At 34.4% G+C, this 16,603-nt stretch overlaps 1 protein-coding gene across 1 annotated transcript; it reads left to right on the top strand.

The window, feature by feature from the left end:
• The first annotated feature begins 12,725 nt into the window (after positions 1–12,725).
• LOC114078396 lies at positions 12,726–14,433 on the top strand. The gene is made up of 2 exons (XM_027919261.1): positions 12,726–13,716; positions 14,246–14,433. The coding sequence occupies exons 1-2, from the start codon at positions 12,726–12,728 to the stop codon at positions 14,431–14,433; spliced, it is 1,179 nt and encodes a 392-aa protein (XP_027775062.1).
• Positions 14,434–16,603: the final 2,170 nt, after the last annotated feature.

Genomic DNA, 16,603 nt, shown 5'->3' with positions numbered 1-16,603 from the left:
GCTTTGAGAATTACTTAGGTGTGCTTGAAGAGGGTGTATGGGCGGTATCGTCGTATCCTTTTCAAGTGAGTCTTATATTAACCTTAGGTAGAGGGTATAAATGATGTAAAGGCTTACTTTATGAATATGGAACTAAGTTTTATTTGATAAAAAGGAAATAATCTTACTTTTGATAGTCTTGAGGATCACCTAGGTGTGTGTGAAGGGGTTTTATGGGCGGACACTTCATATCTTACTTAGGTGGGTCTTAGGATAACCTTTAGTAGGGGATTTAAATGCTTAAATGGATTCAAAGTGATTATGTTCATATATTGTGGATTAGTTGATTATAGTCTTCTATGTGATTATTGACTTGTATTATGTTTCTTAAACTCTTAGAATGAAGGTTTTTATCAAAATGTCATGAAAGTATGATTCTATGCTAAATGTCCTTTTTTCATGGTTTTTTCATGTCTTCCATGCTTAGTACATTAAATGTGTTAACCCTTCTTTTACTTTTTTGATTAAAGTGTAGGGATTGGGAGTTCTTGATATTTCATGGATGATGGATAGGTATGTTAGGGTTTGTTGAAGATGAAGTTTTGGTGAGTCATCATAGATTTGAGGACAAGACCCACATGTTCCTTTTTATGTCTTTTAGTCTTTATTTCAAATCTTGTATGGGCTTCGTCCTAAATGTTGTATCCTAAAGTATAGATAGCTAAATGAGACATTGTAAAGGTAGAAATTTTAAAAGCCTTCCATTTTCTTATTTAATGAATGTATTCTTTGTGTGTGAAGACAGTTTTAAGTTCTTACTTATTTTGAGTATTTTATGCAATGAATGATCTAAGTGACTTGTATAAGACTTCTCGGAGTCTTGTACACCGGTAACTTCTAGGCGATCCTCCCCAGTCGTTACATGCGAGATGTTGCATACTTTGTGGACCTTTTAGATATTGAGGATTTATTTCAATGACTATTCTCTTAATTTATTTGATTAAATAAAATAAATTAATAAATAGAAAATTTTACATGCTTGAACAATTATAAAAGTTATAATTTTGACATTATAAAAATTATGTTTGCCTAAAAAATTACTTGCATAAACTAACTATTAAACGAGTGTAATATAAATTAGATTTAGTTGTATACTCCTGAATGCAAAGAGAATACATGTGTTAATTTTGGCATTATTACTCGATTATAGCTTGCATGTATTTAATTAACATGAAATGTTAGTTGTCGAATACAACTAACAAACCCTTTTATGGTTCTTTCATCGTTCTAATTTTTTTAGTAATAATAATTTTCACGCCCGAGTCTACACCCTGGGCATGGACAACACTGGAAGACCATTGCTGACCTTGAGCAGAATAAACTTAGAGGAAGACAATAATTAATAACTATAATGATCAACTTAAATTAACTGATAAAACATACTAACCGAAAATGTTGTAAAGGTTTAAAACATTCATATGAACAAAAGTGGCAATCCAAGTCTTAACAAACAGAAAGAAATGAAAAGACTAAATGACTAACATCTGATTGTCTATCTACGAAGCATTTGAAAATTAATATAGATATTAGAACATACCCCACATCATCCAAATAAATAAAATACTTAGAAAAAAAACAAACAATAAAAGGAGTCCTTCGGAATTCAAGGAGGCCCACCAACTGACTTTGGAGTGCTCAACTAGATCAATGGTGTGCCGGATGCCGATGCTCGTTACATGCATCCGCATCATAATACGATGTAGGCCAACTAGCATTAGTACATTGAATGTACAAGTATGCGAGTTGGAATGCTAAAATAACTTAAGCTTGAAAAGAGTAAGAGGGAACACTTACCTTGGCTCATCTCAACTCATGAATAACATAACTCAATATAACTAACTCATTTCAATATAAAAAAATTTAAAAGCAAGTGCAATATAAATAAAACATGTTGTAAACTTTGAATGTATACAAGGATGCACTTAACTTTGAGATGTATATAAAAATACAAATAAATTGATGGATATATATAAATACATTAAACTTCAATGGGATTTCCTCTACCCGACAATGATCACTTAAAAGCTATAGTGATGATACAATGATCCATCTCACGCTGCCAGCGCATCCTATTCCCGGCCAAAGGTAAAAGACCTGAACTGCCTAATGGATCCACTAGTCTGATATGAAAAAGGTTCATCTAAAGGTATGACCATTTTCTACCGATGGTGGCTAAATTGTTTTATGGAGATGTGAGTTATCTGACCTCATCCTTGTCCACAATTCGGTGCTCAGTACTTCTTAATATGATCTTTAAGTCTTAAAACAATTTTGAAAGCACCTGTAAAAGAATTTTTGAAAGGACTCTAAGAACTTTTTAGACTTGGCTCTAAACGTTCCTTGAATTTGAAGTTAGAAAAGCTTAATCAGACTGAATTACGAAAACTGGGCAAAAAATGCCAATTCGGGCGCATTCTGGACGCACCGCACCAGCCTAATTTGACTGAGGCTCCTTTCTAGCGTACTGCTGGGGCGCAACCTCAGCCTGCATGGCGCTATGGGTGGATCTTCGTCAGCCTTTCCCCAGGTCAATTTTTGACGAATATTTCTTCTCATTTTCTTACCTTAAATCATTCTAATGATATTTATTTTCTAAAATTCACTTAGATTTCATGTACCCACATCATATATACAAGAATATAACCCAATGAATTCAAGAACAACACTTATATCATCATTGAACTGATAAATTTCAACTTATGTTTAAGAACGAAAGCAATTAAAGAACAACATTCAAGAACATTCAAAATCCAATCTTTTTAGAATGAAATCACACTGAATCAAACATTATTTGTACGTGATTGAATGGACTTAACGTTATTAGAGACCCACATACCTTTTTAAGGGTCACCCCTGATGAGATCCATAAGTTAATTCGACGATTTTTGATGATTCTTGGACGTTCTTCTCCTTTCTCCTCTTATTTTCTCTTCTCTCAAGACCCCAAATCTTTTGGTAAAGTGTAAAATGATATAATTCAAATTAGACCCCTAACTTAATTAGAAAAAACAAATTAAAGTAATAGGATAAAGAGAAGACCAAACTACCCCTTAAAACCCCGGATTTAGGCGATTTCCTTATTCCGACAACCCAACGCATAATAACTCATACGAAGGTGCAAATTGTGAAGATTTGATGGCGTTGGAAAGATCATTCTAAGAGAGTTCCAACCATATATGGAACTACACCTAATTCATCCTAATGTAGGAGTTATGTCTATTTTGAAGTTGACCAAAAACTCACTTTTCAACTTACTTAAATTCACTTATTTTCCTAATACTTACCAAAAATAAGTATTTCCTAATTTTAAAATTCTTTCTAGTTCTTTCTAGTTTTGAGGTTTTACAATCTCTCCCCCTTGGGAACATTCATCCTCGAATGAAGTTATCCTTACTAGACTAAAGGTAGTAACTTCAAGTTAAAAACCAAACAAGCAATTTCAACAATTGCATGCTTACACGTAACATATAGAATTTTGAGAAGAAAATTAGTACCTTGGTTTGCATTTTCTATGGACTCAAAGAGATGTGTATATCTCTTCTTCATGTCCTCTTCAGCTTCACAAGTAGCTTCTTCAATAAATTAGTTCCTCCAAAGGACATTGCCTAATTCTACCTCTTTTGTTCTCAACTTGCGAACTTGGTGATCTAAGATCTCAACCGAAATCTCTTCAAAATATGGACTATCCTTGATCCCGATATTTTCAGTTGGAATGATCAATGAAAGATCACCCATGCACTTCTTCAACATAGAGATGTGAAACACTAGTTGAATTGTTGCTAACTCTTCGAGTAGGTCTAACTCATAAGCTACATTGTCAATCCTCTTGGAAATGTGATAAGGTCCAATATGTCGGGGACTAAGCTTCCCCTTCTTACTAAACCTCATAACACCTTTCATGGGTTAAACTTTTAGATATATTCAATCATCTACTTCGAACTCTAACAACCTCTTCCTAACATCAATGTAGGATTCTTGACGACTTTGTGCCATTTTCAATCTCTCTGTAATCACCTTCACCTTCTTCATAGCTTGGTGAACTAAATTTGTTCCTATCAACCCTGCTTTTCGAACATCAAACCATCCCCTATGAGATTTCCATCTTCTCCTATAAATATCTTCATAAAGAACCATTTGGATATAAGATCTCCTTTTAAAATTGGTCATGCATTCCCTCAACATATCCTCTAGAGTCTAAATAGTATGATCTTGTTGTCCATTAGTCTAAGGATAAAAGGCAGTACTTAAGTTCACCTTTGACCAAAACATTTCTCAAAAAATTTCCTTAACTTTGCGTTAAATTGTAAACCTATATCTGAAATAATGTAAACCAGAAATTCGTTGAATTTTACTACCTATTGAATGTACAACTTAGCATAATCCTTTGTTGAATGGTAGTCTTTACCGGCAAGAAGTGGGCTGATTTTGTCATTCTATCACAATTACCCAAATAGAATCATGTTGCTTGCGAGATCTGGGTTAACCTGTGATCAAATCCATATTAATCATCTCCCACTTCCACTTTGGAAGTTCTATATTTTCAGCAAAACCTCCAGGCCTTTGGTTCTCTACTTTAACTTGTTGGCAATTCGGGCACTTGGCAATAAATTCAGCAATGCCTTTTTTCATACCATTCCACCTATAGTTCTCTCAAATTATGGTAAATCATTGTGGAACCCAGATGAATAGAATATCTGGAGCTATGAGCTTCCTCTATGATCCTCTCTTGGAGTCCATCGACGTTAGGTACACACAATATACCTTGATATCTCAATACACCATTTTCCCCTTGTTCAAAAGATAATACTCTTTGGTTTTGAACATTTTCCTTCAACTCAAGCAAAATCGGATCTTGGTCTTGTTTTTCTTTAACTTATGAAACTAATGATGATTCAACCCTGTTCGTCACCACTATTCCTCCTTATGTGGAATCAATGAGTCGGACTCCTAAGAGTGTAAGCCTATGCACATCTTTTGCTAGTCCCTTCTTCTCATCCTCAAGATGCCATAGACAACATGCATAAGACACCAGCAACAACATTAGCCTTACCTGGGTGGTAAAGAATACCCATGTCATAATCCTTGAGCAATTCTAGACACTTCCTTTTTCTGCGATTAAGCTCTCTATGAGTGAACACATAGTGTAGGCTCTTGTGTCTAGTGAATACATCAACATAAACACCATAGTAATAGTGAAGCCATATCTTAAAGGAAAAAACTACAGTAGTCAACTCTAAGTCATGGGTTAGATGATTCTTCTCATTAACTTTCAACTGTTCTGAGGAATAAGCTATCAAAGCCATTATGCATTATAACACAACTCAAACCTACTCAAGATGTATCATAATACACCACAAGACCTTGAATACCTACCGGTGAAGTCAAAGTTAATGCAGTAGTCAACCTCTTCTTCAATTCCCGAAAAACTCTTCTCACAAGCTTCAGACCGTTAAAACTTAGTTTTATTCTGAGTAAATTTGGTCAAAATAGATGAAATACACGAAAAAGCTTCTATAAATCTCTTATAGTAGCTAGTAAAACACAGGAAAGTCCTAATATAAGTTGAAGATGTGGGTTTAGGCCAATTTTGATATGCCTCGATTTTCTGGTTATCCACTCTAATACCATCCCCAGAAACTATGTAACCAAGAAGGCCATAGACTCAAGCCAAAACTCACACTTACGCAACTTGGCATACAACTCTCTATCCTTGAAAGTCTAAATAACTATTTAGATATGACTAGCATGATATTCTTCATTCTTTGAATAGATTAGTATGTCATCATTGAAGACGATAACAAACATATGTAAATAAAGGTTTTAATACTCTATTAAGGTCCATGAATGTAGTTGGTGCATTTTTCTACCCAAATGACATGACCAAAAACTCATAATGCCCATATATGGTCCTGAAAGTTGTCCTTGAAATATCACATTCCCTAACTTTTAACTAAGGGTAACCTAATATGAGATCAATTTTTAAGAAGCATGAATCACCCTGAAGCTAATAAAAAGGATCATCAACTCTAGGACGAGGGTACTTACTCTTCATGGTAACCTTGTTCAATTGATGGTAATCCATACACATCCTAAGGGAACCAACCATCTTTCTTTCTCATAAACAAGACCAGAGGGCCCCAAGGTGATACTTGGCATAATGAAACCCTTATCTAACTGATCTTACAACTGTTTTTTCATCTCATTGAAATCTGTTGGTGCCATTCTATATGGCGAAATAGAGATATGACAAATATCTAGAAGGAGGTATATACTGAAGTCTATATCTTTAAGGAGAAACTCTAGGAAGATCATCTGGAAAGACTTCTAGAAACTCTTTTACTACTGGAACTGACTGAATATGAGGTATCTCAACACTCAAGTCATTAACTCGGTCTAAGTGATACGCTCAAATTTACTTCTCAAAAAGATGTATAAGCAGTCGTATCAAGTAAAGAACCCAACTATGAGGTTGGGGTTGATCCCACGAGAAAAATGATTTAGACTGAACTTTAACCTTACAAATAATTCTATTTAATCAAGTCCTTTCCGAAAACAGGTAATAAAATGGGGGGTTTTAAATAACAAAAGGAATTAAATATTTCTAAGTAAACAAGTAGCAAGTATGAATAATTGATATTTATCAAGTGATGAGAGTAACTAGGGCATAAGTGTTCCCCTTAGGTTCATAACGCGGTAATTCTAGCTATAACAGTCCTTTCCCAGTATCTTGCATGCAAAGTAATAAGTTATGTATCCCTAATTCCTTGGTCCGGCAACTAGGGAATTTCACTCCACACCTTTGTCCGGCTACNGGTCCGGCTACGTGTGTGTGTGTTTTACTTAACCTTACCTTTACCTCATATTAAGCATCATAATCGATGTATGGCTTAGTTGTTACTTTTTGCACCAATCGACACTGGCCTATTATATAGTGTATTAAATTTACATTGATAATTCTTTTCTTATTATCTACCTCCTTGGTCCGGCAAGTAGCAACAAGGCGAGTTCTAAAGCGTGTACTCGTTGAAAAGACTTCTAAACGAAAGAATTATCAATACATGCAAGACACTATTCTAGAATTATTATTTTAGCTAGTTTTAACCTTATTATTTACCCATGGTTCCCACAACCCTAGTTATGGATTTAGTTACCCATGTTAACAATCACACAATTCATATTGATTATACAAGAATTGATGTACTTACTTTGATGAGATTGAAGAAAATCCAGAAAATTACTTGAATAAATCAAAGTCTTGCAACAAACGATTCCGGAAAGTAGAATATTTCCCAAAATCTAAAGTTCAACAACTAGGATAATAAAACTGAAAAATACCAAAGATTCTAACCCCAAAAAACGAGGTTTTTACAAGTATTTATAAAAAAGAAGTCCTAACTTAAAAACGAAATCTATTTAAGGAAAATCTGCCCAAAAACGCATCTGAGTCAACGACCGGACCGACGGACCATCGAGGCCTCCCGTCGTTCCACACTTAGAATCTTTTTCAGCTGCTTTCTTCTCCAACTCACTGATACCATCGATGGAACATCATGACGGTCCGCTGAGTGCACGACGTTCCGTTGATGGCTTCCGTTTCTCCACACTTGGAATCTTTTCAAGACGGGTACTGGGGCTACTTTTTGTTAGCAATGACGAATGTGCAGGACGGTCCGTCGTTGTGATGACGGTCCGTCGATAGATTCCATAGCCCCACACTTGGTCAGAATTCCCCGATATTCCTTCACTAGTATCTTTTTAAAACAATAGTTGCCACCCAAAGACCGTGAGGGGTCGACAGACCATCGATGGCTCCGTAGGTCATCACTTCTGCAATTTCATCACAGTTTTTCCGCGTTTTCATTCTGGACAGTTTTCCTACAAATGAAGAGAAAAATACATTAAAACTACTCCAAAAAGGCATTAGACACACTAAGCTTAAGGAAAAAGCAAAGAAAGTACCGTGAAACCACGGTTTTTCAACACCCACAACTTATATTCGTTGTTTGTCCTCAAGCGAAGCACTATGTTTCACCACAAAAACCTTTGTACAAGAATATCCTTATTTTAGCTTTCGCAATCGTCAAGCTATCAATCCCTATTATTTTCATTATGTTTGTGCATGCTATCACTATTAGGCTCGCTCATGTGGATCAGACCATGACACAGACTCACCACACACCGACACCTATCCTCTTTGATCTCTCACCAAGGTACCAATTTTCCGGTATTGCAACTAGTGTACTCACTTCAAAACAACATCCTCTTTTTTCACACAATGATTTCAGTTTGAGTATAAGGATTATTTTTTTTTCAACACTCGCTGCAGGAACAACTTCACACCTCATTTATACTTGTTGCCATAGGCTTGACCTTATTTTCACTACTTTAAGTTCACCATCATCGACTCTTAGGATCACGATAGGACTTTCTTAGCTTGTAACATAGGCTCAAGGTCAGGTTGGGTACATTTGGATGTATTTTAGTGACTTATTGCCCTCCTTTACGTAACGGCTAAGCGTCCTACCTTTTCATCATTTTATTCCGCCTTATTTCTTAATTGTTTTGTATTCTTTCGCCTTACTTTTCTCATTTCTTTCTCTTTTTGTGTAAGTGATTTTTTTTATTTTATTATTTAAAATTTTCACTTTGCTTTCAACTTTTCTTGAGTCACTTTTCTTTTGTTCATTCTCTTTCTTTATTCTTTCAACCCCACTTTGCGAAGCATTCCTCAACTAGCCACCTTCAACTCATGGTTTTGCCATGAGTCAAGGTACATAATACCCAAGGTTGGATCAAGGCCACGACAAGGTTGTTTTCTGCATTATCCACCCTCAACTTATGCATTTGGCATAAGCTGAGGTGCACATCTCCAAGGAGGGACCAGGGCCAACACATTGTTTCCAGAAAAGATCAGTTGGGGTGAAAAAGAAAGTTCTATTTTAAGCTCAAATCTATTTTATAACTTTATAACTTTATATAATAAATAAATATAATTCAAAAAAAAAGGTGATATCTATGAAGGTAAATTTTTCCCAACGTAAACGAGAGTTCAAAAACAGGACTAAACACAGGTCTAGACAAGAGAAAAAAACATGCCTTAGTTATATGTAAAAATAATATTAATTGACACCTGAAGTTGTTCTGAATTTTTGAAAGATGCATTTTACACAATATGCATTTTCAATATACACTACTTTTTCAACACGATTTATCAGTAATTATCAACCATATATTTATATGATATAATAATTCACCAAATTATATATATTTACAATAATTTGTCATGATACAAACTTATAAACAAGAAATAAAATATCCACAAGTCACAACCACATGAGAATTCTAAATTAATTTATTTTTGTTGTTAATAACACACGTTTATTTTGTGTTTCATCTTATTACATAAATAATTTTTGACAATACTTATTTTGACCAAGCAATATTTGCACAATGAATTTCAAGTTTCTAGTCAGTTGAATCTGTTTCTCATTTGTTCTTTCTATGATTGCCTAGAAATTAAATATAAAATATTAATATATTAGCAAAAGTGTATACACGCTCCTGCGTGCTTATTTTTGTGGGTTATGTGTGTGCACGGGCGCATCCGCACGCGTGTGTAACAGAAATAGCTTACAAAAATTTGAATTCGACACCCAAATCTATAAGAAAGCACTTGTTGACCATTCTTAATATAGCTAGGATTAGATAAAATGTTGGAAAATGGTATGTACTACTAATTTTACATTTCAACACATCAAAAATGGAACATAGTCTATGAAGCCATATATTCACACCCTCAAACTTTGACACAAATGATAAAGTAAATAATATTATATAAAATGAAACAAAATAAGTGTACAAGTACGTTGAAAGTGGATCTCTTGTTGTGGAGGTAATTGAGGTTGTGTCTCAATGATTATTCTCTGCATCATTTGATTAAATAAAAAATATAGAAAAATGATACCACCCTTGAACAATTACAAAAAGTTAATATTCTCACATTATAATAATTATGTTTGCTTATAACTTTTGAACGAGTGTAATATAAATAGATGTATAAACCTGAACGCAAAGAAAATACATGCGTTAATGTTGACATTCTTCCTCGATTATACTTTGCGTGTATTTTCTTAACATGAAACATATGTTGCCCAATACAACTAACAAACCCTATCACGATTCTTTCGTCTTTCTAATTTATTTTTATAATAATCATTTTCTTAAATAAAATTGTACCCTTGTACTATGAATTCTCATAGATCCTCTTGAAGGAACTTCGCCTCAATTAGAGTTTGCATTGTAGCACCGCTAATAGAGGAACCATATAAGTAACATTAGCATAAATATGAGGATTGTAATTGTGACTTTATGTTTGTAACTTTATAACTTTATATTATAAACAAAAATGATTCAAAATAAAAAAGATGGTACCTTTGAAGGTAAATTTTGGCCCAGTGTAAATAAGAGTTCAGGAACAGGATTGAAAACAAACCTAGACAAGAGAAAAAAAAACATGCATTAGTTATTTGTATAAATAGTATTAGCTGATACCCTAAGTTTTTCTGAATTTTTATAAAGATACTTTTACACAATCTACTTTATAAATAAACAATACTTTTTCAACATGATTACTAATAATTATCAACCATGTGTTTATATGATAATATAATTCGACGAAGCATAAATATGCACAATAATTTATCATGATACAAACTTTAAAACAAGAAATAATATATCCACAAGTCACAACCACGTGAGAATCGTAAATTAATTTATTTTTGCCTCTTGTAACACACTTTTATTTTGTGGTTGATCTAATTACAAAAACAAATTTTGACAATATGTTCTTTTGACCGAGCAATATTTAACTACTAAAAATGTATGTCTCTGTTTATATATATTCTCCAATTTTCACATTCAGAACTCACAACAAAAATTCAATTTCTCCTTCGTAGATTCTAAAATATTGCATACATGTTAAAAAACAATTTTATACTCATGGATACTTTCAAAATAAACAACGAACATAAAATTGATAATGAATTACTATCAACCAACCCAAATACACTTGTAGACCCCGAGTAGTTTAGAAGGCAAGGTCATATGAACCATGTTATCTTTAAAAAGTTACATGATTCTGCACCATATCAACAAAACACTTGAAGATGTGCAAAGGGTAATATGACCTATTGGCAAAGTCCAAATTTCTTTTCCTTACTTTCCTTGTATTTGAAGCACTGATGGAATTCTAGGTGAAATATTAAGTGTTGGTTATAATGTAGTTGGATAGCATCACCAGCTGCTAGTCAACTAGAAAGCATTGTAATGAATTGGCTTGGGAAATTAATATGCCTTCCAAACACATATCTGTTTTTCTCGTTTTGGAGCAGGTGTTATACAAGGTATGTAATGTTTCGAATTTAAAGTAAGCTTTTCTTCCACCTCACTTATATGTTATATATTTTAATTGGTAGTACGTAGTATTAAAGTATGTAGGATTAATACATTAAAACTGTGATATCATTGTGGAAATAAATCTTTGCAACAATTAATTTGGCAGTCATACTTGTTGAAATTACTAGCCACAAATGTTAAAATTGGTAGCCACAAATGTGAAAGTTGGTAGCCACATTTGTGGAAGTAGGTACACAAAGTTTGCTATCAGTTTGATAGAGTTAGGCAACTTATTTTTTGGTGAAATTGGCTACCATATTATGTCATTAATTATGTAAAGAAGTGTTCAAAAGAACTCTATAAATAGAGTAGTAATTGAACACTTGAAGACACACCAAAATAGAGAAGCAATAGAGAGTATAGAAAGTAATCCACAAACTACTTCTTAGTTTGTGAGAAAATAGTGTGCAAGTAATATTATTGTGAGTTGTAAGAAATAAAATAGTGTTGAGTAGTAGTCTTTTGGCACTACAAACTTTGTCATCAATATTATTATATTACTTATTCGGGTATCAAAATTACCCATTTTAATATTTGGTGTCGTTGTTACTCTCTTCCTGTTGCTATTTATTTTGGACATTATCCTGAGTTTGATTATCATTTTGTCCAACACCGTGGTATCAGAGTCATGACAAATAATAGTCCGTTGTCCTTTCAATATCCCCGTCTAACAAGAGAAAATTATGAAAAAATGTTGTCTACGAATGAAAGTTATTCTTGGCTCTCAAGATGTTTGGGATATTGTAGACAAACGGTATACAAAACCCGCAAATGAGGAAACTTTGCCCTCAAATCAAAAGGAGGTCTTGTTAAAGACAAGAAAGAAAGATCAACAGGCCCTCACTCTTATCCATCAATGTTTGGATGATGGCATGTTTGAGAAGGTGGTTGATGCAACCACCTCAAAAGAAGCGTGGGAGATTTTACAAAAATTCTCTCCAAGGAGTTGATAAAGTAAAGAATATAAAACTTCAAAATCTAAGGCCTGAGTTTGAAGTTTTAAAAATGAAAGAATCCGGATCCATTTTGAATTTCTGCTCAAGATTGATGGCTGTTGTAAATCAACTAAGAAGATACGGGGAGAAAGTAGATGATGTGCGTGCAGTAGAAAAGATCATTCGTTCTTTAACACCTAATTTGATTATGTGGTGTGTGCTATTGAGGAGACTAAAGATCTAGACTCTATGAAGGTAGAACAATTGGAAGGTTCTTTACTAGCCCATGAAAAGATAATGAAAAGGAGAATAGAAGAGCCACTAGAGCAACTTCTTAAAACTCATGCATCCTTCAAAGGATTTGAAGGTGAGAAAAGTTACAAAGGAAATGGACAATGGCGAGGCTGTGGAGGTCGTAGAGGTCGTGGAAGAGGAAGAAGTTATACCAATCATTTCAACAATGAAGATAAAGGTCACCAGTCATTTAGAGGTCGTGGTCGTGGTCAACGAGGAGGTCGAGGATGTGGAACCTATCAAGGTACAAATGAAATGAGGTATGACAAATCTAAAGTTGAGCGTTATAATTGTCATAAAATTGGACATAACTCTTGGGAATGCCGCAATAATGTTGAAGAAAAAGTTAATCTTGTTGACAACAACAGGGATGAAAATGAGTCAACACTCTTATTAACACTCACAGAGGAAAATAAAGATGATTGCAGCTCATGGTATCTTGACATGGAGCAAGCAATGTGTGGCCACAAAGATAGATTTGTGGAGATAAAGAAGAACGTGAAAGGTAATGTATCTTTTGGAGATACCTCAAAGTTACAAATTGAAGGGATAGGTATGATTCTGATATCCTCTAAAGATGGTGCTTATAAATTGATTACCAATGTTTATTATATGCCAAAATTGAAAAGTAATAGTTTGAGTTTGGGTCAACTTATTGAAAAGGGATATAATATTCATATGAAAAATATACATCTTTGGTTAAGAGATTCAAGTAACAACTTAACTGCTAAAGTTCATGTGGCAAAGAATAGGTTGTTTCCTTTGAATCTTCAAAGAATTGATGCAAAATGTTTGAAGGCTAATGTACAAGATGACTCATGGTGTTGGGATATGAAATTTGGGTACTTGAACTTTAAAGGGCTCAAATCAATGGGAGACAAGAACATGGTTGATGGGATACCGTCAATCAAACATCCAAATCAATTGTGTGAAGCTTCTCTTCTTGGAAAACATGCAAGGAAGAGCTTTCCAAAGGAGACTACATCAAGAACAAGTAAGTCACTTCAACTTGTACACACCGATGTGTGTGGTCCAATCGATCCACCTTCTTTTGGTAAAAGAAAATACTTCTTGCTCTTTATTGATGATTTCAGTAGAAAGACTTGGGTATACATCTTGAAGCAAAAATCTGATGTTTTTGTTGCCTTTAAAAATTTCAATGCACTTGTAGAAAAATAAAGTGGCTATGAAATAAAAGCATTAAGGTCTGATAGAGGAGGCGAATTCACTTCAAAGAATTTAATGACTTTTGTCAATCTCATGGAATTCATCATCCTCTAACGGTACCTTACTCGCCACAACAAAATGGAGTTGCAGAAGAAAGAATAGAACAACTCTTAATATGGCTAGATTTATATTGAAAGCAAAACATTTACCAAAAGAATTTTGGGCTGAGGCTGTTTCTTGTGCAATTTATTTGAGCAACAGGTCTCCAACAAGAAATGTATGAGATCAAACACCTCAAGAAGCATGGAGTGGAAAAAAGCCAAGTGTTAAGCACTTGAGAATCTTTGGGAGTATAGCCTATGCTCATGTTCCACATCAAGGGAGAGCTAAACTTGACGATCGGAGTGCCAAGTATGTGTTTGTTGTCTATGACGCAAGTTCAAAAGGCTACAAATTGTACAATCCAAAAAATAACAAGGTGGTGGTGAGTCGTGATATTGAATTTGATGAAGACACCCAATGGAACTGGGAGGCTCCGGAATAAAAAAAACATATGATTTCTTCCATACTTCGGAGATGAAAAAGAACAGGAGACCATGGCACAGGATGCAACCCTGCTTCCTTCTTTAGCAAATGTTGCACCTCCATCTTCTCAAGAGAGTTCAAGTGAAATACCATATAGGATGAGGAACATTCAAGAATTATATGATGACATAGAAGAAATTACTAATTTTGATTTATTTTTTTTTGTGTGTTGTCTCTTTGTTGATAGTGAACCAATGAATTTTGATGAAGTTGTTACTGACAAAAGGTGCAGAAAATCCATGGTGGAGGAGATCAAGTCAATAGATAAGAACAACACTTGGGAGTTGACAACTCTTCCAAAGGACCATCGAGCAATTGGAATCAAATGGATATACAAGACGAAGAAAAATGTCCATGGAGAAGTAGAAAGATACAAGGCAAGACTTGTGGCTAAAGGCTACAAACAGAGGCATGGCATCGACTATGAAGAAGTCTATGCGCCTGTTGCCCGCATGGAGACAATCCGTCTATTGATCTCTTTAGCGGCGCAAATGAAGTGAAAGATCCATCAACTAGATGTCAAATCGGCATTCATGAATAGATATCTTGAAGAAAAAGTCTATGTTGAGCAACCATTGGGTTTTGTTGTTAAAAATCATTAATATAATGTGTTGAGGTTGAAGAAAGTCTTATATGTGTTGAAGCAAGCTCCACGAGCTTGGAATAGTTGCATTGAAAAATACTTTCAAGATAATAGGTTTACTCGTGTCTCCATGAATATGCTCTTTATATTAAAGTTCATACTAATTGAGATATTCTGCTTGTTTGTCTTTATGTTGATGATCTCATTCTAATGGGTAACAATCCAGTTTTATTTGAAGATTTCATGAAAGTTATGTCCCTTGAGTTTGATATGACGGACATAGGTCTCATGTCATATTACTTGGGCCTAGAAGTGGAGCAAATGGAGGAATTCATCTTCATATCTCAAGAAAGCTATACAAAGGAGATTTTGAAGAAGTTCAACATGTTTGATTGCAACCCTGTGAACACCCCAATGGAAAGTGGAACAAAATTGTCAAAATTTGACGATAGAGAAGAAGTGGATTCCACTTTGTTCAAGTTTCTCATAGGAAGTCTGATGTACTTGACATGTATGCGACTAGATATACTCTTTGCAGTTGGAGTAGTAAGTCGCTTCATGGAAGCTCCTACCTCCACTCACTTGAAGGTTGCTAAATGAATTCTTCGCTACCTAAATGGCATAATCGACCTTGGGCTATTTTATTCTTCTTATGATGATTTTAATCTTGTGGGATATTTTGATAGTGATAATGCGGGAGATTTTGTTAATAGAAAAAGCACATCGGGTTTTGTGTTTTTCTTGGGTGATTGTATTATTTCTTGGAGTTCAACAAACAATCAATTGTTACTCTCTCGACTTGTGAAGTTGAATATGTGGCAGCGACATCATGTACGTGTTATGCTATTTGGTTGAGACAGTTATTGAAGGAACTCAATTTTCCACAAGTTGAAGCCACAATGATTTGCGTTGATAACAAATTTGTGCAAGCACTAGCAAAGAATACAGTGTATCATGATCGAAGCAAGAACATAGGCACGAGGTATCACTTTATCCGAGAATGCATTGCCAAGAAAGAGGTAGAGCTCAAGTATGTGAAATATCATGATCAAGTTGCGGATATCTTTACAAAGCCTCTCAAGTTTGAAGATTTTCATAGATTGATATCAAGCCTTGGAGTAAAGAAGAAAAATCAAAATTAAGGGAGAGATTTATGAAAATAAATCTTGGCAACAATAAATTTGGTAGTCATACTTGTTAAAATTACTAGCCACAAATGTAAAAATTGGTAGCCACCAATGTGAAAGTTGGTAGCTAAATTTGTGGAAGTAGGTAGTCAAAGTTTGGTATAAGTTTGATAGAGTTAAGGAAGCCAACTTTTTGTTGAAATTGGCTACCATATTATGTCATTAATGATGTAAACAAGTGTCAAAAAAACTCTATAAATAGAGTAGTAATTGAACACTTGAAGACACACCAAAATAGAGAAGCAATAGAGAGTAGAGATAGTAATCCACAAACTACTTAGTTTGTGAGAAAATAGTCTGCAAGTAATATTATTGTGAGTTGTAAGAAATAAAAGAGTGTTGAATAGTAGTCTTTTGAC

Source organism: Solanum pennellii, chromosome 8 (assembly GCF_001406875.1).
Source record: "Solanum pennellii chromosome 8, SPENNV200".
Lineage (NCBI taxonomy): Eukaryota > Viridiplantae > Streptophyta > Magnoliopsida > Solanales > Solanaceae > Solanum > Solanum pennellii.
This window is presented reverse-complemented; position numbering and strand designations above follow the sequence as displayed.